The sequence below is a fragment of the Gadus macrocephalus genome, chromosome 2 (assembly GCF_031168955.1).
Source record: "Gadus macrocephalus chromosome 2, ASM3116895v1".
Taxonomy (NCBI): Eukaryota; Metazoa; Chordata; class Actinopteri; order Gadiformes; family Gadidae; genus Gadus; species Gadus macrocephalus.
The window spans coordinates 11,153,418-11,175,546 of NC_082383.1; the positions used below are offsets into that span (position 1 = coordinate 11,153,418).

Genomic DNA, 22,129 nt, shown 5'->3' on the forward strand with positions numbered 1-22,129 from the left:
CTTGGCGGAATCCATTTTTGTTTTGGGCGACCCCGTCTCTGTGATTGGACAGAACGTTAAGAGTCAAAGGTTACGTGTATTTGGCGCGGTTTGTGCCTGGCCAGTCAGACTAGTCCGGCGCGAAATAATAAACGTAGTCAAGCAAGTATCAGTTTGATGTTAGCTATTGGCATTATTTGATATATATGTGACGAATTTAACTTTTGTACCTTATATTTTACGCCGGTATGTTCTGTTCGGATAATCTTTACACCGTTCTGTATATTGAAGTGTTGAGAGTAAAATGACTAAATCAGCTGCTTTGAGAGCGACGCCTAGCTTGTGATGACTACGATAACTCCTCGGATTCTTTTTCTTACTGGATTAGAAGTCCGATATCGCAAAACAATGGGCTTCGATATTATCGTTTTTTTCTAGAAATAAGGAAACATAAATAAAGGGACCGAGACTGCAACGAAGCCACAACATTCCGACTGGGTAATGTCGTCTTTGTTTTTTAACTGTGTTTCTCTTGCGATTTGTTTATCTATGGATACTTCAGGGAACTCCCACTGAATTGTCAATACCATGGATTGTCATATTGTAAATGTACTTGTTGCATAAGAGTCAAGTCAATAATATTGTTTACATCGAATATAATCATGCCAATTAGGAATATATCATTACCAACAATAGTTGTTCCATTTTTAATACGACTAACTTAATAGTAAGTCCTATAGTTCCTATCTCATCTAAGACAATCCGGCAAGTGATTCTTTGTTGACGCATTTAACAACCTCTTTATCTCTCTACAGGTACTCGAAAAACAATGGCTGGTGTTGTGGCAATGGCGGCTGTTATTGAGGACTTTGAGATTCGGGTATCTTTTAAAAAACATTTATCAATCATTTTCGTACTTAACGATGTTCACATACGTAGACCGTTTGTTCCTGAATTCTAAAACAATTTTTTCTCCCAAACCTATGTCTGCAGCGTAAGAAACCCCACAAAGATGGTGATAGCCCTGGTGCAAAGACAATCACAAACTACTTCCCCCCTGTTCCCAAGAACGCGGACAAGCAGTGCTCTCCTTCTCGATCGAGTAACATAATGGACTACTTCAGTCGTAAACCTCCGTCTTCGTCCAAGGAGACGTGCAGCCCCCTGGAGCAGTCCAAGGAGAACTGTCGAAGGCTACAGTCCATAGAGAAGCAAGCGGGAGTCACACAGCTTCCTGGAAAACCTTCCCAGAAACAGACAAAACGTAAAAGCAAAGTTGCCAGGAAGCTCCAGAAAAATGAGGCCGTCAACAGTTCAGTCGATGAGAGCGGTGAGACAATGGGGGAACTGGTCAGTGGTTGCCTCTCCCCCTCCATGCTGCGCAGTGATATCGGAGCTCTTCTCGACCAGCCCTGTGCTGAGAGTTTGACAGTTGACAAGGTCTCAGGCAAAACTAACGCTTTAAGCGATGGCCCGACTCAGAAAGTCGGAAGTCACAATGGTTGCTTCAAAAGTGGGAAACCTGGAAAGACTAAGCCTAAGTCTAAAGATATAAATGGCCTGTCACCAGTAGTGCCTCTGAAAGATAAGGCGAAGCCGCAAAGACATCCTGCTGGGAATCCCAGGAGAAAGAAGACCAAGGAGGAGAAGGCAACACCAGCAGGGCCCGCGGCAAAAGAGGCTGATCAGTCCCTGGTTGATGTGAGTATGGAGGTCAACGTGGACGAGTACTCTCGCCTTAACGACAGTACTGTCACAGTCTCCTTTGAGGACTTCCTACAAAGTCAGAACCAGGGGGACGGAGCAGAGGAAGTGGGGGATAAAGGGGAGGCCATGTCGGAGGTAGAGGAGTTGGATACCGGAGGCCAGTTGGAAGTTGCCCTCACAAAGGAAAATATAGAGACCAGTCATCAGAACATCTCTCCCCGGACCCTCACCTTTCAAGCGGAAGTGCACGCTGTCTTAATTGAGCCGGTGAAATCTGCCAAGAGATTGGCCTCCATCTTCACCAAAAGGAAAGAAGCTGATATCAGTTTGTCCCCCCCAGCACCCACAGAGCACTTCCCTCCTCCTCCTCCTACTACTTTGCCTCCGAAGCGGAAATCGAACGTGGTTCTGCAAGAGGACGACCTAGAGCTCGCTGTGTTGGAGAGCGCCTCCACACCTAAATGCAGTCAGGCGGAGCGTAAGCAGTTCATGGCTGCCTTCAAGCGACCAGGCCCTGACAGGGCCAAGCCAGGCAAGATCCAGGCCAAGCAGAAGCAGCCCACTGAGACGGCTGCAGAGGCGGAGGTGGAGGAGGAGGAGGCCACGGTGGAACCGCCAGATACCCCTCCAGATGCCCTAGCAGACGTAAAGGAGAACACCCTGGCCAAGAAGAAAACAGCGGCGAAGGGAAATAGAAAGGCCTCTAAGAAGAAGAAGAAGGAGGTGACCCCCTCATCACTCATCACACCCGAGGAGGGACCTGAAGCTGCACTCGAAAGGACTGGAGCCACCGCCACAGCTGCTGGTGCTTGCGATGCCTCCATGCTGCCAGTCAGGAGGTCCAAAAGAGAAGCTTTACCCAGGCAGGCAGCCGAGGCAGAGGGGGAAGCGCAAGTCCGGTCCTCCAGGCGCAAGATCAAGGGACAGATGGTGGACCTGCCACAGGAAGGCCCCCTTCAGATGTCCACACCGAAGTCACGCCATAGGTCCAAGAGCATGTATAAGGCACATTTGATTTGTCCACATGACAAGAGAGGAAGCCCGATCAGGTATTTTTATTTGTTAATCATTCCATGTTGTTGGAATTGTAAAATATGGAATTCATATGGTCATCCAGGCTGTAACGGATGTTTTTTGTAAATGTAAAATGTATATATGGTTCTTTTGCATTATTAGGATCAAATTTACCAAAATTCAAAGGATCTCATCAAAGGGTCAGACTGATTTGGAAATAAACAGTCCTCTTGCATCTAAGGTTGGGTTATATTTTCATACATTCATGTCGTAACACCATATCATAAACACATTCCCAAGCAAGCTAACAGACCATGATTGCATTCATCTCGTCTAGACACCAGTTGCATCCAAGAAGAAGACGCGGGCCAAGAGGTTGGTGGAGAGGGCCAAGGTAATCAAGCGGCAGAGCAAGAAGACGGCAATGCTGGCTGAGGAAAATACCTCTGTACGGCGCTCCTCCAGGTCTCAGGCCATCAGCAGCAAGGTCTATGTTGAAGATGAGGTACCGTCTATCTGCATCGCCGGGCGATGGTTCAGTGTAAAATGCAGATGTTTATTTCTTATTGTTAATACAGATGTGTTTTGTGTCACCATTCCATCTCCACACTACACTTTCATACAGTGCTTTGATTTTGTATTATTTTGCGTGCGTGATTGAGCTGTTTGGATAATTGAAGGTGTGTGTTTTGTTAGGATTCACTCGTATACATCGAGGATGCCCAGGCGACTCAAAGTGTTTCTGACAGGCCACCCAAGAAAAAGTCCAAACAAAGGCTACGCAGCCTGAATGATGTTCTGGGGAAAGCTACAGCTCAAGGTTTGTCTCTTCTTGTTTGTTGACCGACCCATAGCCAACATAATCAGACCACAACTGGAATTAGACGGTCCACAATGGAACTTGCACTTGTTCAAGTGGGAGGAAGTTTCAACATCATAAATCCATAAATGTAGGTCTTGACGGATAAAAAAAAAAAAGTGGACAGTGCCGTTTAACATTATAAATGGCACCAATGGAGTGAATGGAACGTGACTTCTTTTTTTTCTTTCAGACTCCAAAGTGGCCCCTCTTTTCCAGGACAGGAAGTCGGGAAGGACGTCCGCAGTTGGGTCCATATTTGACGAGGGCAGCCGCGAGGGATCGGAGAACTCCCTGGACGACGAGGCGTGCCGCGCCCGTCGCCAGTTCCTCAAGAGCGGCCTGCCGGACTCCTTCAAGAAGCTGATTGTCAAGACAGAGGCGACCATGGAGGCCTACGCCCTCTCCTGCTCCTCCTTCCATCCTGTGGTGCACGTGCTGCAGACTCCTCAGGGTACGGCCTCTCCTTCTCACCAGGGCTCCTGAACTCCTCGCTGACCCCACCTGCCTCTTAAAAAAAAGAATTGGCTTGTTCAGTAAAGCTTGCGTCGTTGTCAACCTATAGACGTATCGATATCTAGCTTCATCTATATCGGTAGCGCTTACATTCATTGGAGGGGAATAAGTAAGATGTCACTAAGGAAGGTGAAAATAGTATAGCAATTAGCTCAATGTAGTTGTTTAATACACTAGCCAACTTTATGCATGACTGTATGTTGTGTGTTTATACAGATTGTCCTCTATCGACTTTACCTTGGCCTGCGTCCTCCTTCCTGCACTCTGTGAAGGACAGCTGGCGTCGGCCGTCCAGCCCCATCCCATCGCATGAAGGACCCCTACAGCTTACAACTGCATCGGCCCCAAGAACCTTATGTGATAGGGTAGGTTGACTTTCATTCATAGTCCCAGTTAGGTTTCTCTGTTTGCTCAGACCAAGTTCAAGCACAAGTACTTGCATTTCGGTACTCGCCCATACCAAGTACCGATATGAGGGATTAATAATACCAACAACACTCCCCCCTCTAGGGAAGAGGGGGGGGGGGGGGGGGTTATTGCCATGGTTATGACCCACAGCAACTTTGTGATAATTCTTTATTACCATTGTTGTGTATGAGAGTTATAATGAGCGACGTTGTATTTGGGAAGCCCAACCTTCCCCAACAAATTACCATGTTCAAAAAAACGTATTGGGTTGGGCTCTACAATGTTACGTTACATAGCATAAAATGGTATCGGGTGAATGTATCAGCGAAGGGTTTTTAGCATGTTTTTATTCTGAGAATGAAAAAGTACAATACAATGTATATAATACAATGTAAATGTAATGCGTACAGAATAGAAATGCAAACAAACAAAGCAATAAAGTGCAGGAGGACATGTCAGTTAATAAATAATAATAAACAATAATTGTAGGAATAAAATCCAAACGGTTGGTTGCGAAAGTTCTCAGTACAACTTGTCTATAAGTCTGCCGAGAGATTTGTCAAAGTGTTGTATATTTGAGCTCCAATTCAAACAAAATTTGACAGGTGGACGATTTCAACCCTGTCCACACGGGCAAAAACAATCTTTCCCCCTCCATTTTCCTTTGATGCGTTTCAGGAATATCTCCGTAAAGACACTCATTGCAAAAATGCGTCGAGCTGTAGAAACGCTGTAGTACATATTCAAGGCGCTCATCCTCCACAAAAGAAAGTGGAGCGCATCAAGCCAGCGGCTATCCAGCCTGCGCGCTGTATACAAACAGCTAGTATGACATTTACCACGGGGCTGTATTTAAAGCTACAAAAGTAATACAAATCCAAAAAATTAAATAATAATTCAATGCAACGCTAACGTCGCCCAGCTTGCGAGGGGGAGATGACGTCAGCGTTTGCATTTCGGGCATCTACACGTAAACGCATAGGTCCGTTTTAAACTTATCCATCCTGGGAGCTAGTTTCAGAAAAGTGCGTTTTCGGACACCGAAAATGGCATCGGTTGGGACTGTGAGCCCAAATGCAAAAGACTTGTGTGTTTTCACCCAAAAATCGTTTCCGTGTGCATGAATCAGTGTCTCTGCATCTAGTGCAGATAACATTGGTCTGTTTTTTGCACTATTTCTCAGAAGTATAACCAGAATTGCATTTTTCCATCTAACATGTCAAAAGAGTAGAGGGTCAAACAGGACACCAATACACTCTGGGTTGACCAAGCCATCTAAACACGGCGAGACTGTTCTGTGACATCCACCTCTTCACTTCAGCACACCAGGTTGACCCAACAGGGAGGGCCAAGCTCAGCTCTGAACTATCTCATGCCAGCCAGCGGTTTAGAGACCACCACTACTACTACTACTACTACTACTATAACGCTCATCATAAACTCTGTCAGGTAGAGGGCCAGAGAGAATTAATCGATGCCGACACATCTTTCTGGCGAAGTCACACAGCATAACTATGTTTCTTTTTGTGACCTCGGTTAGTCTCCTAGTACGTTGGTGCCGACCTGAACTACAATGTTGTCGAAACTAGTGTCAGTGTTTGCTGCATCTAATCGAACTCCGCATGTGGTCTGACCGCATGTCAGCACCCTAAGATAAGCTTTGAAGTTAGAGTCCTGGCCCAGGGTAGGCAAATGCCTTCGATGGCGTGTTTAGTTAAACTTTACGTGTAACAGAGTCGCCGATGACTAGCGTTTTTTCCCCCGAGGCAGGCTGCTGTCCGCCTTCGTAAGAGGTGCTGCCGACAGGGCTGCCTTGACGGAGCTAGTGCTAACGATGGCATCAGCTCTCCGCCTGGTGGGTCTCTTCTCTATACTTTCTGGAGTAGTCATTTTTTTTTTTATGCTTGCTCCCTTTCCTCCTCTAACTGACAGAAACGTCTCTAGCAGAGCTATCTTAGCTACGAGAAAAGCGGAGCAATGGCAAGAACAACTGGAGTCCATGCTTAACGTGTTTGATGCAGAAGCAGCTCCAACAAGGAAACAGCAAATACAATACAGAGTGTGCAGTACAGGTCGCAGATATAAAAAAAGGATTTACAATATCGCTTGACGTCAATACAACTACACAAAGTGTTTAGCATTATCGACGCTAAGCTTCCATGTAACCGAACAAAACAAGCCGGCTAGCCGGAAGTTGCGTCAGCGGCGTCACACAGCAGCCTCGTGTCGACCTGTGGAGCACAGATTACGAACACGAAAACTTAAAAGGTCTTTCTAAACTCTGTCAGACTGCGGTGTTTCAGTTCTTGTTTCGTTGTGCACCTTAATGTTCTTTCCTTGTGTAGCGCCCCCATGCCATGAACATGATATTCTAATTAACCCAAAAGTTAATTGGGACGCTCCCAAGTTCACACTAAACTGACCACACGCTATATGTGGTAATCTACCCGATTTTATGTTTAGTTGTATTGTAGTGTCTTGTAGAACTAAACCCCTAATGTATAGGAATCACTGCATGGTAATGACAATAAAACACACATAAGTTACTATGAAAGATGGTTTCATTGAATTAACACGTTAACAAGAATCATTCAGTGCATCGACCCACAGGTAAATCAATTCACACCAGAAAACAGGTAAATCAATTCACACATGAAATCACATGCATTTTGGAAATGTTGAAAGCAAAATGCAGTCCTATGCCGGCACGAACTATTTATCCCCACGTTGCAGGCCTGTGTCGTCGCTTGGGTACGTGGAGGCCAAAAACAGAACGGCCGCTTCACTCACAGGAGCAAACAAACAAACAATGTACCTTTCCCCTCACTTGGAGGAGTGCGTGTGGAAGCGAGCGGAAAGACGCGGTCCTCGTGTCGACTGTCCCACGCTGGCGTTTTATCCAAAGCGACCGGCAAGATCCTTAGGCTGGCGTCTTATCCAAACGACCGGCAAGATCCTTGTTTGGGCACATATCTCACTTAACCGCACTCAGCCTTTCGCCGCGTCCACGTCTGGATGCAGGTTCAGCATCTCCAGTAAACCGAAGAACATCAACACATACACGATCACTGATCTGGTGGTTATCTATCCGACAACCGGAACAGTATACCTCTAGTCCATTTTCTAGACAGAGTATCAATCGCATGTAGGTATAATTGGTATAATTGGATCACGAGCTCGGACTAGCCGTCCGTACTCTTCCTGGTTCACACCCCTCTTCAGCTGCCGAGCTTCCAACCTTTTAACCCTCCGGTTCAAAGGTGACATTAAGAAAACAACCAAAACGTACATACTCAAATGAAAATAAAATACAGGCCATAGGATAATAAAACATTCTGCATAATGCATTCAAAATCATTAAACATTTATTAACACCTTTTAACTTAAAGAAAATTAAAGGAAAATATAGCACAGGGCTACACTTGTCATAGAAGTGGTTGAAGCACACGATGAAAGGCCTCAACTTTGGGGATCCACGTTCCGGTAGCGTGGCCGGTGCGGTGCGCACGGGCGATGGTCGGGGGTGATGTGAATATCTCCCCGAGAGCCTCCATCTGAAAGTCAGCTGTTAACTGTTTCCCAGGGATTTTACCGTTGCCTCAGCCGAAGTGAATGTTTTCAAAGTATTCCCCACTCTTGTTTCTGTTTCGGTTAGTTTATTAAATGAGCGGGCTTGTTACCTTCGGAAACAGGTTGAGTGTTGTCTGGAGCCAGGGCTCCAGACTAACTTTTTCCTTGGGTGCACTGGTGCGCCTAAATTTTTAATTTGGGTGCACCAGCACGTATTTATGGTGCACCCAAGTTGTGAGTTGTTGAGGGGGGGGGGGGGAGGGGGGGGGGGGTGGCGTTGGACCGTGCCTGCCTTGCGCTGAGTTGTTGACGGGGGGGACGGGGGGGGGGGCAGCTGCACCGGTTGCACCGTCGATATTTACGCCACTGATTAATAATATTTTGACCATTAAATAAATGCCTTAAATAAATGCAGAATCTGTATCTCTCATAAAGAATATCGTCAGACAATGCCAAGGGATCGGTTCTGTCCCGAAAAAACCTCTGTCTCCGGAGAGACGCCTGTACGATAAGTGCGCCGAGGTCCATGGGAACACCCACAAATGGTGACGAAATTATCGGAGGAGGGGCTAGGAAGCTGCGCACGCCGATATAAGTAGCCGATCTCCGGGTAGACTCGCTGAAAAGCTGCTCCCGACCAGGTTTGGTTGCGAGCGTAAGTCACCATGGTGATACAGCGACGCTTAAAGAGATCGACTTTCATGGTACAGCTAACCCAGGCTTTCAGCTCAACATACCTCGCTAACCCTCTAATCGAGCTTCGTAGTACAGGCCCCTGGATTGGGCTTCGCGGGTTTGTTTACCGGCGTTGCTATTGTTACCGGTCTTGCGTGTTCCAATGGTTTATTAGGTATCTAATAAATCGCTGTCTAATCAATACTTCATTCACTGCCTCTTCCATGGTCATTACAATATTATGAATAGACTGCTCTGTAAAAAAAAAAAATTATACCAGATACATTTTCAGTCGCACCGGTGCGCCCAAATAAAATATTTGGTCGCACTACCCCGAATTCTAGGCGCATGTGCGCCCAAGTTAGGCGCACTCTGGAGCCCTGGGAGCAGAGCCTGCGCTCGTGACCATGCTGGCTAGCTGTGCCGGTTGCAAATTAGCATAAATTATGTTATCCTGAATAGCTGTTGTTTGCAACGTTTTGATGGCATTTCTTACTTATTAGATTTCTAATGTGCATTCAGCAGCTTGTTGTGGGGCAAAAAGTGAAACGGGGCCGTATTGAAGGTAAATAATGTTAATTAGTCTGGAGCCACTCCTTGCGCGTCTGCTCACTACATCGTCTAACCCGGAAGCCTCGTATCTGAGAAGTTTGAAGAGTACATGAGCACAGTATTTGGTCTGAGTAGTTGTATCGGTGCATCACTAGTCTCCGTGGCCGTAATGCGCAACTCGCACTCTCCTCTGAGAATTCAGAGGTGCGTGAGATGTGACAAACTGCAGTAGGAACCTTGCGCGACAATCAATTGAATTGGCGAAAGTATTAAATATTAAGCTCAGAAGGCTTCTCTGAGTCTATTTTGCCTGTGTATTGATTATACATTGCACTTGACACTGAAATAATCTAGATATGTATATAGTTTAGGAGTATCATTATTTTCTGGGTCCCTTGACTATTTTTTGATAGTGGTGAATGAAGGCAGTCCATTAGCAAATTCGGTTTATTTATTTCTGCAGCACATTTTATGCATCTTGTTTTTAAATGGGCTATAAGCAGGAATACATGCAATCATTCTGATAAACATAATAAAATGCAATTTGTCTGCGTGTGTATTACTATTTCTGAAACTAATGGCCCTCATCCTTCCCTCAGGGTACTGGCCAGAGGCCAGAGCTGTCTGACCAGGTCCGTCAGCTCCTCAAGGAGGAGATCATCTCCTCCAATCCCTCCTTCCCCGCCCAGAGGTTCCTCACACACTTCCTGAAGAGACGAGACCATCACCTCCAGCAGACCACTGCCACGGGTCAGTATATAATACCAATCATAAAGCACCTTTCGAAAAGGGTTGCAAAGGGCTTTACGTTAAAAAAACTCTTGGAACAGTAAAAAATGTGATGCAATGGAAGTGGAAATACTAGACTAGAGCAGCATCGATGTACATTATTGCTAATTGTTCTCTTCTTGGTTCTTTCTTTATAGAAAACATGTCTCATGTATGCATGTGATGAAAAAAAAAACCACTACTGTTTAATAGTGTTCATTAGGGGTACACAAAAATCCTGGTGTGTACAGCAGGGTTAAAAGATACAAACCATAAAACTATGGATTTTTTTTATTATTATTTAACACTGGTTTACTGTATATTCACATACCGCAGTGCAAGTGAACATTGGCTTTTAGCATCGACCACTATCAAGATGAATGATCAACACATAACAGAAAGTGATAATTTTAGGTTGATGAAAAAAAACGTTTTTATTATTTCAGTGGTTTACTGAACAAACTATGGGTCTTTCTTTCGTAAATAGAAATAGGTATGTTAATACTGCTGCAATATACTTATAAAAATATACCATTGACTGAAAAGTAAATAAAAAATATTCTCAAATAAATACAAATTATAATAAAATGAATACCCATTAATTAATGGAATGTTGTTCTTGAACTGCTTCACATTCGAATTGCCATCTTTTTTTTTTTTCACACGACAATAAAATAACAAATGGTTGAATTGAATGACGTTTTGTGAAAAGGAAACCTACTTTTATTTGCACCAAGGTATATTCTTTACGGCTCTCACCAGTGGATAAATAATCAGTTTAACCAATCACATTCGGGTATGTTTATCATAGTCTCCATGGACACTGTACAAGTTGTAGGAAATGGTGGCGGTACACCCTTTTTGCGTTTCTCACCACAGTGTTCTTACTGGTCATCCTTACCATCGATCATCCATAGTGGCTGAACGATTTGTGAAAATAATCTAATTGCAATTTTTCTTTTTCAATTCCTTATCTTCTGTATTACACCCCTTGCCTACTGCATCCGTCCGTGGACGGATCTCATTGACTTTGCATGGGGCGATCCCGACCGTTCTGTCGGCTCCGTCTCTTGCGTTCAGAAGTTGAGAAAATTGTTACTTTTCAGGCTGTGACGGATCCGTCAGCCAATCAAATCGTGGCTGCGTCTGGCTCCGTCGGCAAATACCACTCCCCCATCCGTCAGACACGCCTTGCGTCGTCCGTTGACGGACGGATGCAGTGGGCAAGCTGTGTTACTCACTAAACAAGCAATACATAATTTGTATGACCAACACAACTTTGGATACAGCAAACTTATAAATGTCTCTTTCCTGTAGGCCAGGCCTACGTGTTGATGTTGTAGGCCAGGCCTACGTGTTGATGTTGTAGGCCAGGCCTACATGAAATTAGATGAATTTAATTGATATTATAAACTATTTATTTAACTATTTATAAAATTGAAATAAATATGAATCTTACTAATCTGTCAGTTACAGTAACAAATCACACAAACTAAAGTGCAGAAATATAAAACATATGTGCCTCTACCAATCTAAAAATATGTAGATGACTCAAAGTCGTTGGCATAAACATGTACGGTAATATGTATACATGTGCGAATTGACCACATGTTTCGGGTAGTAGCGAAAAACACTGTTATTCGCTCCAGCCTGCTATAGCTTTAGCATTCTGGCCAAAATATTTGCGGGATGTCATGCTGTACAGTTTCTTTACCAAAGCCTTAAACCCGGCCTCGTTCACCGTGTTGAGGGGCATCATATCTTTCCCTATAAACTCGACTTACTAATCGCCTTAGTAATTTTGCGTTTGTATATACTCTTGATCATTTCGGTCAGTGATGGCTGCCGGGTGGTATTCAGCCTTCTTGACAACCTGGTTGTAGGGTTCTTTTATGTTTTTTTTTTTTATATATATATTTCAACCTCTATGTTAAATATGCATTGATCATTAATCTCGATAGCGGTTGACGGTTAAAAGCCAATGTTTACTTGCTCATATTTATTGAGATGCATACAGGCGCATCTCTATAAATTGTGGAGGAGTTAATTAATTTCAATTATTCCATTTAAAAAGTAAAACTCATATATTATATAGATTAAATACACCCAAATTGTAAAGCCTTTATTTGTATTAATCTTGATGTTTGTGGCTTACAACTCATGAAAACCCAAAATCCTGTATCTCAGAAAATATGATTATGAAAAAGTTCAATAAAGTACACTCAAAGTGTCAAACTCTAATCAATAATTACCTCAAAATACCTGGAAAGGTTTCCTGAGCCTTTCAATGGTCTCTCAGTCTGATTCAGTGGGCATCACAATCATTGGGAAGCTTGCTGACTTGACAGTTGTGCAGAAGACAGTCACTGACAGTCATTGACACCCTCCACAAGCAGGCAAAAAGATCAAAAGATCCCCGTTAAAGAAGCTGGCTGTTCACAGAGAGCTTTATCCATGCATTTTCTTAGGAAGTTGAGTGGAAGGAGACATTCTGGTAGAAAAAGGTGCAAAAGCAACAGGGATAACTGCGGCCCCGAGAGGATTGTCAAGCCAAGGCCATTCAAAAATGTGTGGGAGCTTCACAAGGAGTGGACTGGGGCCGGAGTCAGTGCCCCAAGAGCCACCGCGCACAGACATGGGCTACTACAACCGTCTCATTCCTTCTCAAGCCACTCCTGAACCAGAGACAATGTCATAACATGGGAAGGAGAACTGGTCTGTCGCACAGTGGTCTGTCGCTCATTTAATTTGGAAATCAAGTATACAAGAGTCTGGAGGAAGAATTGAGAGGCACAGAATCCAAGTTGCTTGAAGTTCAGTGTGACGTTTTCAGTCAGATGATTTGGGGAGGCATGTCATCTTCTGGTGTTGGTCCACTGTTTTTTATCAAGCCCAAATTCAACGCCGCTGTCTGCCAGGACGTTTTAGAGGATTTCGTGCTTCCTTCTACTGGCAAGCTTTATGGAGATGCTGATTTCATTTTCCAACAGGACTTGGCCCCTGCCCACACTGCCAAAAGTACCAATACCCGGTTTAATGACCATAGGATTACTGTGCTTGATTGGTCAGCAAACTCGCCTGATCTGAACCCCCTAGAAAATGTATAGGTTTTATCAAGAGGAAGATGAGACACGACGCCCAACAATTGAGATGAGCTGAAGGCTGCTATCGAAGAAACCTGGGCTTCCATAACATGTCAGCAGGGCCAAAGGCTGATCAACTCTTTACCACTCCCATTGATTAAGTAATTCATGCAAAAGGAGAATAAGACCATACTGAAGATTTTCGGAACGATTATGCATACCATTCAGACACCTTGTGTTAGGGTTATGCAATGTGTTTTTTGATGTAGCATAAAATATTTGCATATGTCTGCCATTTCTCTGTCCTTTACTACGATCATACAACCTTAATACTATTTCTATTCTAGAAACTCGACTAAAGAACATGGTCCATATGTGGTGGTCGCAAGCAAAAACATTAATGCAACACAAAAAGTGAAATGTTTTTGTGTGCCGTTTCAGGAACCATGCCAGGACATTTACCAGTACCGTTTGGGGGGAAGAGGAAGAGGGTGACTGAAGTGGAAACCTCTGGGAAACAGGCGAAGAAACAGAGGTCCGTCCGCACAGAGGAAGAAGAGCAGCACACCATTCCCACGCCAAAGCCTGAGCACCCCAAGAGAGGCGGTCGTGGCAGGGGTGGCCGCGCCCAGAGATGCAAGCTGCAGGAGGCGGAACAGGAACTGAAATCACAAACTGCATTGGAGACTGCTTCTACTCCGGCTCCTTCCCAGGAGGGCTCTGTGATCGTGCTGGACGACTCTCCTCTGGCTGGCAGCGACGGCAAGGAAGGTGAAGGAGATGGTCCATCTTTCCTCCAAATTGAGGGATGGGCCTTCACGATACTGATCGTGAAGGCCTGACTCGGCCTCAATCTTATCGGTTGACCAGAAATGATCGTTAATGCAATCCTTTGTCAGAATATCATTACGCTTTGCAGCGTTTCACACTTATTTGATCATGATTTTGTCTGTTTTTCCCAAAACGATAAATGATTTTTGGTTGTGGACACATCAGTATTCATGAAGAGGACAGAAAATGTCGAACACTTTCCCAAATTGAAAAATAAAATGTATAGCTGTAGTCCACCGTTAGTGTAAGTTCGGCACACATAAATTATATTATCCTGTTCTGATACAAATTAGAGTGCTTGCAGAGAAATGTTAAGCGTTAAGTGTGTTAATTATTTTATTTTTTTAACATTTCTAGATGGAATGAAGGAGGAGTTGTTGTGGACTGAGAAGTATCAACCTCAGAACTCCAGCGACATCATCGGCAACACCGCCTCAGTCAGGAAACTGCATGGGTCAGTCGATTGATTGCGCTGCCTCTGTCTGCTCTTGCCTACTACTGCCCTACCTCTTACTGCTCTCTCTGTCTGCTCTACCTCAGCCTTCCTACTTCCAGCTATACTTCTGTGTATCACTGTGTCACTGAAGCACAGTCAACAGACAAGCATTGTCAGTGGTGAAATGTACAGGGAAATCTCCCTTTTGACTGTAGATCTTGTCTTTCTTTAATCTAGAGATGCTTTATCACAGACTGGCATTGGAGCTTTTCGCATTAAAAAAACACTTTAATCCTTTTATTATTTTATATATATATATATATATATATATATATATATATATATATATTAGAGCTGTCAGTTAAACGCGTTATTAACGGCGTTAACGCAAACCAAATTTAACGGCGTTAAAAAAATTATTACGCGATTAACGCAATTATTAAATACATTTTATTTATTTTTTGGCTCAAAACAAAGAAGCAGTAGCCTGACTGCTATGTTCAAATGACATTTGTTCAAAGCAGTCGTTTAATTGCACTATAGGCTATTTTTTTGTATCGTCCTGTTTTGATCAGTATATGCCAATGTTGTTATCAATAGAAAATCATTTGCACAAGGCAAGCCGATTAAAATGAGAAGAATTATGGGACAAAAAAATCAAGGGATATTTAGCATAGAAAAATAATTTGCGATTAATCGTGAGTTAACTATGACATTAATGCGATTAATCACGATTAAATATTTTAATCGATTGACAGCTCTAATATATATATATATATATATATATATATATATATATATATATATATATATATATATATATATATATATATATATATATATATATATATATATATATATATATATCTATATATATATATCTATATCTATATATATATATATATATCTATCTCATTTGTGTTTACCTGACATACCCTTCTATGTCAGGGAGTCCCCCAATCGCAATGCATGGTTGCCACTGTCATGGTTCTGAAACGTATCCTGTTAGTAGGAGTACTCTGACATCACTGAAGTGATGCCTTCTGTTGTCTGTCCTCCAGCTGGCTGAAGGAGTGGAAGCTACGCACTGACCGTGAGGAGGGGAAAAAGCAAAAGGATTCAAGACCAGAAGAGATCAGCAACGGTGAGAGAAGCACAGTTTAATGTTTTTTACTTTTACCTGACATTTACTGCTCCTTTTTTACTGCTCTCCACGTATGACATTGTTGTACTGCTGTGTGTTGTACTCACGGAAATATAATATATACACTTAAAAATAAGCTATTACAAAATACTGTCAAGAGGACTTAAACACCCTCCCATCTGGTGGCATTTATAACAGAGTTAACACCCAGCGGTCCTTTTTGTGGCGTCCTCTAGACTCGGACTGGGGGGGCGAGGACCCCTCCCAGGACCAGGAGGACATGCTGTGCAACACTCTGCTGATCACTGGACCCACCGGGGTGGGCAAGACCGCTGCCGTCTACGCCTGCGCCCAGGAGCTGGGCTTCAAGGTGAGCTCAGCAACGGCAGTTTTCCCAGACATGCATCCACTAGTGGCACTGCTCCACCACTGGAATACTAGCACCACTGCAAGCAGCCCTGAAAGTGTCTGAGCTCCTCCTCCCCCCGGTAGGTGTTTGAGGTGAACTCGTCGTCCCAGCGGAGTGGCAGGCTTATCCTGTCCCAGCTAAAGGAGGCCACTCAGTCCCACCAGGTGGACATCCAGGGGGTCAACGCCCACAAGCCTACCTACTTCAACAGCTACAGCAGCAGCATCAGCAGCCCCACAGGCTACACCCGGCCCGGCTCGTCCCCCAGTAAGAACCACAGTTGGTCAGGCCAGCAACCGTTGACTCTGGTTGATTAGACAAGATAGGTTGTTCTCTGTTAATCCAAGACAGGAAATGTTGGCTTTGTTTTCATCTAATTATTAAAAATGAATATACTCGAGTTGTCTCATTTAGTCTTTTTAAATATTTATATTATCAAAGTTTGGGATCTGATGGAGATGATATCTCGTCCTCATAGGGAAGGTGAACTCTCCTCGCAGGGTGGTCTCCTCCCCCAGTAAGCAACCCCAGTCCCCGAGGGGAGCAAAGCGGGGTTCCCTGGCCCCTACTTCCCTGGCCAGCTTCTTTAAAATGGGACGCCCTAGAGGCAGCAAGGAGGCGCCCGTTGCGAACAAGGCGACTCAGCGTACTGGTGAGATGCAATTCTTCTTTAAGCATGAACATTGCTGCTAGAAAACGGTATATCTGATCTGAAACCATAATAATGATAGCAGTGCACCGTTAGGCATTGAACCAAAACCCCTGGCTGTGTTACTGCCACGGCTCTACCAAATTGAACCAGATTACATTACCATTTACTCTGTCCTCCAAAGCGGCTCCAGATGAATCCATGAAGCCTGCTGACGGTTCCAGTAAGTTGAAGGAGCCGTTGAAAACGCCCCTGGCAGCCAGGGGGGCCGGCGGCGGGGGTAAGGAGTCTTCTAGCAGCCACGATGAGCAAAACAAGAAGACGGCCACCTCACTTATCCTCTTCGAGGAGGTGGACGTTATCTTCGATGAGGACCACGGGTTCCTGGCGGCCATCAAGACGTTTATGACTACCACAAAGAGGCCCGTCATCCTCACTACCAGCGGTCAGTAGATGGTTCAGTACAGTGGTTTAGGTTGCTGTCCCCACAGTGGTTAGTGTATGGCTTAGTACATTATTATAGGTGTGACCTGTAACATTTTTCCGGTGCTACTAAATCTTTACAATGAATATCAATGACTCCAACTTCGTTCTTGTGGCACTCTGTTACTAACCAGTTATCCTAAATTATGTAACGAACATGGTAATTAGTATATATTTTAGTACAGTATCTTAGGCGGCTGTCCCCACAGTGGTTAGTAGATGTTTTAGTACAGTGTTTTAGGCTGCTGTCCCAACACTGATTGCTGGCTTTCGGGCTAGGTAGGGTTAAGAAAATGGAAAATCTTGATGGGATACAAACCCTTAGTCGAATGTAATAAACCCTAAAATATTCTTTAATATTTGAAAGATTGTGATATTTTTTTTTTTTAACTCTCTACATTTTTAGATCCCCACTTCAGCACCATTTTTGATGGCCACTTGGAGGAGATTCACTTCACAACGCCTTCTATGGTGAGCCATCGATTTGCATAGAGCTACAACTCTGTTTTTCTCTTCCATTGTTAGAGCAGGAACAGTGCCTTCCAAACCAAATAGCATTTAGTAATTTACTAGACTCTTGGGTGAAATGACATGCAGGGAATTCAGATATAATGAATGCCATTATGGGCAGATACGGATTGTGCAGTTTCCAGCCATTGGGGTTCGAACCAAGAATATTTCAGCTGGTCATCTTGAAGGCCAAAGTGCACAGCCTGAATTTGCCTTGAATTTGTAATCGAGTCAAATAATTGTTAACGGGGCAAAGCACACAGAATGTCTATTTTGGACGCCGACATTTAAAGAATATTAATTTGCATCCCGTGTGCTTTGGGCCTTAACACTCTAACCACCACAAGACCATCCTGCCCACATCATTTTGAAACTCAAAACATGGGTTGTAAAATTCTTTGCGAAACACAAATTTTGTCTGCTTGCTGGCAGGTAAACGTGAGCAGCTACCTACGTCTGTTGTGCCTGACGGAGGACACGAGGACAGACGCCCAGGATGTATCCACCCTACTCAGCCTCAATAACTGTGACATCAGACAGAGCCTGCTGCAGCTGCAGTTCTGGACTTGCAGCACTGGGAGGCGTCACAGAGCCAAACAATCAGATCAGTTGGATGGCATTGGTTAGTCATCTCTGGATCTCTCTGGGAGCGCTGTGGTTGGTTGTTCTGACACGGTCATTTTGGAAACCAAAATGTTAAAATGTCTACTTGTTGCTAACGTAGTGTCAGGATGACCTTGGATGTACAGGTTATTAGTAGAGTTTTTGTATACTGCTTTAAACAAAAAGAAAAATCTGACCCTAATCATGAAGAAAGTTATGAGTCAAGTTTTTTTTTTGTGTAATGAAACGGCATTCATTTTAATACCATGACTATCTCGACGATCAAGGACTAAATATGAAATCCAGGTCTGACTCAGTATCTGCTGTCGATGACTTCAATAAGACGTTCATAACTGTCTGTCTGATTTAGTGTACTTTCCTGTGTCGGCTACAAAAGCAGAACTGAGAATCAAGGAGCCAGCGTGTGTGTCCTCCTTGGGTGGCAGCGGCCCACCAGACCTCCCTCTGTGGGACACGGGCTGTGCTGAGAGCATGCTGGGCCTAGTGAACGTCCAGCCCCAAGGCAGTGTCCAGGACCGGCTCAAAGTAAGCTGAGACACTACTTTATTGATCCCAGGCGGGTTCATGGGCCACAGCAGCAAGTACAGGATAGTAATCGATGCAAGAGAATGAAAATAATATAAAATGTCTATTGACTAATAACTTCCACATTTTATTTCACTGTGTATAAGAGAAGTGGATAGTTGTATGCAAATTATAGTAAACTTTATGAGGTTATGGTCGGGACTAGGGATGCAACGATTATAGATACTGATGGTACAGTTATAGTCTGACGGAAAAACCCAGTTTGACGGTTTCATGATTATTACGCATTCATTATTTAAAACTACATTATTCATTTAATATCTATTTAAATAAATGTATCGGATTTTACATTTGACCTGAGAAAATCCTTTCTATTATGGTTTTCTTAGTTTGTTACAGTTTTAGTAAAAAGGGCCGCGCAGCATTTTAAGATGCTGCATTTCACATTTGTTCGTTCTGTCTGAATGTTCTGGAAATTATCTGTTAGTTAAATTATTGAAGTGTGTGTGTGTGTGTGTGTGTGTGTGTGTGTGTGTGTGTGTGTGTGTGTGTGTGTGTGTGTGTGTGTGTGTGTGTGTGTTACCATGAGCCTTATTCACACTCTCATTTAGGACCGATTTCAGTTTTTTTGGCAGATTTTCCTTGGGTATGGGCCTCGCCTATAGTTGAACTTTATGGTGTTAAATGAAATGTTTATTAAATGTGTTTTGTCCTCAGAAGGAGCCGGCGGCCTGCTGGGAGCTGGTGGCGGACTGCCGGCGCCGCAGGGTGGACCTGCTCTACTCAAACATGCACACCCTCCTCCCGCTGCCTGTCACCCAGCTCCCAGTGACGCCCCTGCTGACACCAAGCCAACCCCGACCGGGGCCAACGGCCCTGTCCGGCACCTCTGCCCGCCAACGCTTTGAGGCCCCGACGCTCCCCTCAAAGGCCCTGAAGCCGGCCCAGCTGGTCGACGCCCTAAACGACGGCAGTCCGGTCAAAGTGTCGCAGAGGATGAGGAAGCACAAGAGGCTGGCCAAGAAGGACCCGTTGCACTCGGACTCGGAGGACGACTTCCTCTCTCTGGCCGCGCCTGCGGTCACTGCGCCCTGCGAGGCGGAGGCGGTCTGCGCATCAGGGGCTCTGGACCCCCTTCAGCCTCCCCAGAGGCGGAGGAACGAACCCCTGACCCCCCAGCAGAGAGCCGTCAGCGGGCCCGTCTCCCACGGCCTCGCCGCCATCGCCGATTTCCTGGACGACATGTCCTTCATGGATGCCTGCTCACCGACGGGGGGCGTCGGAGGAGGGCGGGGACGGGGCCCGTGCGTCGCACAGCGCCCGGCGCAGGTGAAGGACGGCATGGTGGACGAAGCCAGGCTGGAGGACCCCGGGCCCGGCAGCAGGGAGGCGGAGCAGGCTATGGAGATCCAGGCCGCCGTGGAGTCCATGAGCTTCCAGAGGTGCCGGGCAGGTCTGACTGAGGCCCAGGGAGAGTCCCAGGCCCTGGGAGGAGGAGAGCTCGGGGAGCAGGCGGGGCTGGAGCTCAGCCTCCCAGTGGCTGACCATCAGAGAGGGTTCAGCCTCACTCCTCATCCTCCCTGCCAACCAAAGTGAGTCCATGTGTCCTCTGCTGTGCTAATCAATGACGTTTACTTGGTATATGTTTTACTGTTAGAAGAATTGCTCTTGGGCCAAACCCATTTTTCTATATTAGAGATGCATCCTTTTTTTATCATCTTTACATGTTCAATCTGATCAGGTCTTTCACGTACAGGATAACTTTTTGTACTTGTGATGACAATGAATACGATGACAGTTCATCATGTTTTTCTAAATAGAGGCAGCCTTCTTGACGCGCCGATAAATATAATTCATATATTTTTTATATCAAAGCATAAAAAATGTGTATCCAATGGGCAATATTTCTAAGATCGCACTATTACACCAAACTATTGGTTGTGTCTGTGTTCCAGGCTGCTCCAGAAGTGCATGGAGTTGTTGCTACTGTCCCGGGGAGTGTTTAGTTCGCTGGGCAGCAGACCCGAGCTCTCCCTGGAATACCTCCCCACCCTACGCACCATCTGCAGAGCCGAGCAGCTTAAGGAACAAGGAAAGGTGAAACGAAGGTGAGCTCCAGTTAACAAGCTGCTGGGGTCTGGACCGTGACACAATCTTACTTATTGTCTTCAGAAATATGCATTTGGCTCAGCCAAAGTTTCTCTTCTGGATAGTGTCAATGAAAATCGACTATTAATTTGTGGACTAAGATGTATTTGCGTGACCTTAGCTGTTAAGAACGTTTGTCTGTGTGCAAGAAGTGGAATAGTGCTTATCTCAGATGCCGTGTGGTGACTAAAAGGAACCCAGGTTTAGCAAATCAAGGCGGTTTGATGAGCAAACCCAGGTAAAGGAAACGTGTTGCTTTTTTAAAATGCATGTATGTTAATGTGTAACAGATGCAGAAGGAGCCTAAATACAAGCACAGCACACAAATATATAATCTCAGCCCGCTCACGGTTTCAGAAAGACATTGATTCATATTATTTTTTCTTATGCTTTAGGTTTCTGCACTACCTCGACCTTATCCACCTGGGTCTCTCCCGGGACACCCTGCAGCATCTGGCCGGGGACTTCCCCTGAACACCTGGACCCTTAAGCTCTGTTCTCCTTAAGCTGGCACCAGCTGCAACTGTACATGTGAAGGAAGTGTTAAGTTAAGTTTAAGTGTTTTTTTAGGCCACAGGTTAAGACCAGTTAAGACACTTCCACACAGTACACTTTGTATTAAAGCTCAAATGTTAAAGTTCACTGTAAAAACAATAAAACTTCTTATAAATAACAATGTGAAGTCAAATTATACTATAATTGGTTTTAGGACTTGTATACATTGGTTATTTATGTGTGTTTGAGAGAGTTGTACATTAGTGTTTGTATGTTTTTGAAGTCACATTTTACAATTGTAATTCACACTCAAAGTAACAGATCTGGTGCTAATTTGTAAAATAATGTAGTAAAATTGTGACCTGTAAAATAGTCAGTGTAAAAAAGGATGTTTGATTGTGACGCATCTAAACTTTTCAAAAGTAATGTCAATGTATTATGTTGTTGAAATAAAGTTGACCAAAAAACATAACTTTTGACGTCTACATGCTACATACTAGATGGATGTAAGCATTTTGAAGAACCCGGTGGCAACCCCCTACAAGTGCTCCAATGGAATGCTAACAGCTCAATACCCGCTGAGGCTCCTGAGATGGACACTTGGAGCAGAGAAGGAACGTATTTCTGCGCACAGAATTTTTTGTTACTTCCTAAAATAAGATCATTAAAAAAACAGGTAAAAGTCCTGTTTTTGTGAATCTCCGCCGAAGAGTTTATGAAAATTCTTTGCTCACAATTGGGGTT

The 22,129-nt window shown here is 44.4% G+C and overlaps 1 protein-coding gene and 1 long non-coding RNA gene across 4 annotated transcripts; both read left to right on the top strand.

Moving 5' to 3' along the window:
* The first annotated feature begins 59 nt into the window (after positions 1-59).
* On the top strand, positions 60-21,857 carry LOC132449180 (ATPase family AAA domain-containing protein 5-like). Of its 3 annotated transcripts, none has more exons than XM_060040861.1 (22): positions 60-477; positions 795-859; positions 973-2,735; positions 2,863-2,941; positions 3,038-3,205; positions 3,397-3,520; positions 3,753-4,013; positions 4,292-4,440; positions 9,880-10,030; positions 13,573-13,902; positions 14,320-14,416; positions 15,460-15,542; positions 15,779-15,912; positions 16,035-16,218; positions 16,430-16,603; positions 16,785-17,045; positions 17,490-17,554; positions 18,026-18,215; positions 18,594-18,742; positions 19,460-20,334; positions 20,698-20,850; positions 21,286-21,857. In XM_060040861.1, exons 2-22 carry the CDS (start codon positions 809-811, stop codon positions 21,362-21,364), a joined length of 5,520 nt encoding a protein of 1,839 aa, XP_059896844.1. In that variant the 5' UTR covers positions 60-477; positions 795-808; the 3' UTR covers positions 21,365-21,857. The 3 variants fall into 3 exon arrangements, with proteins under 3 accessions (XP_059896844.1, XP_059896863.1, XP_059896855.1); XM_060040880.1 differs by having other exon boundaries at positions 19,463-20,334; XM_060040872.1 differs by having other exon boundaries at positions 18,597-18,742.
* LOC132449223 (uncharacterized) lies at positions 11,393-13,554 on the top strand. Its single transcript, XR_009523540.1, has 3 exons — positions 11,393-12,031; positions 12,277-12,318; positions 12,839-13,554. It is a non-coding gene; the product is annotated as an uncharacterized LOC132449223 (long non-coding RNA).
* Positions 21,858-22,129: the final 272 nt, after the last annotated feature.

Coding starts and splice junctions, on each gene's coding strand:
- LOC132449180 (XM_060040861.1), top strand. CDS start 809: ATGGCTGGTGTTGTGGCAATGGCGGCTGTTATTGAGGACTTTGAGATT. Junction 860..972: donor TTGAGGACTTTGAGATTCGG/GTATCTTTTAAA, acceptor CTATGTCTGCAG/CGTAAGAAACCCCACAAAGA. Junction 4,014..4,291: donor CGTGCTGCAGACTCCTCAGG/GTACGGCCTCTC, acceptor GTGTTTATACAG/ATTGTCCTCTATCGACTTTA.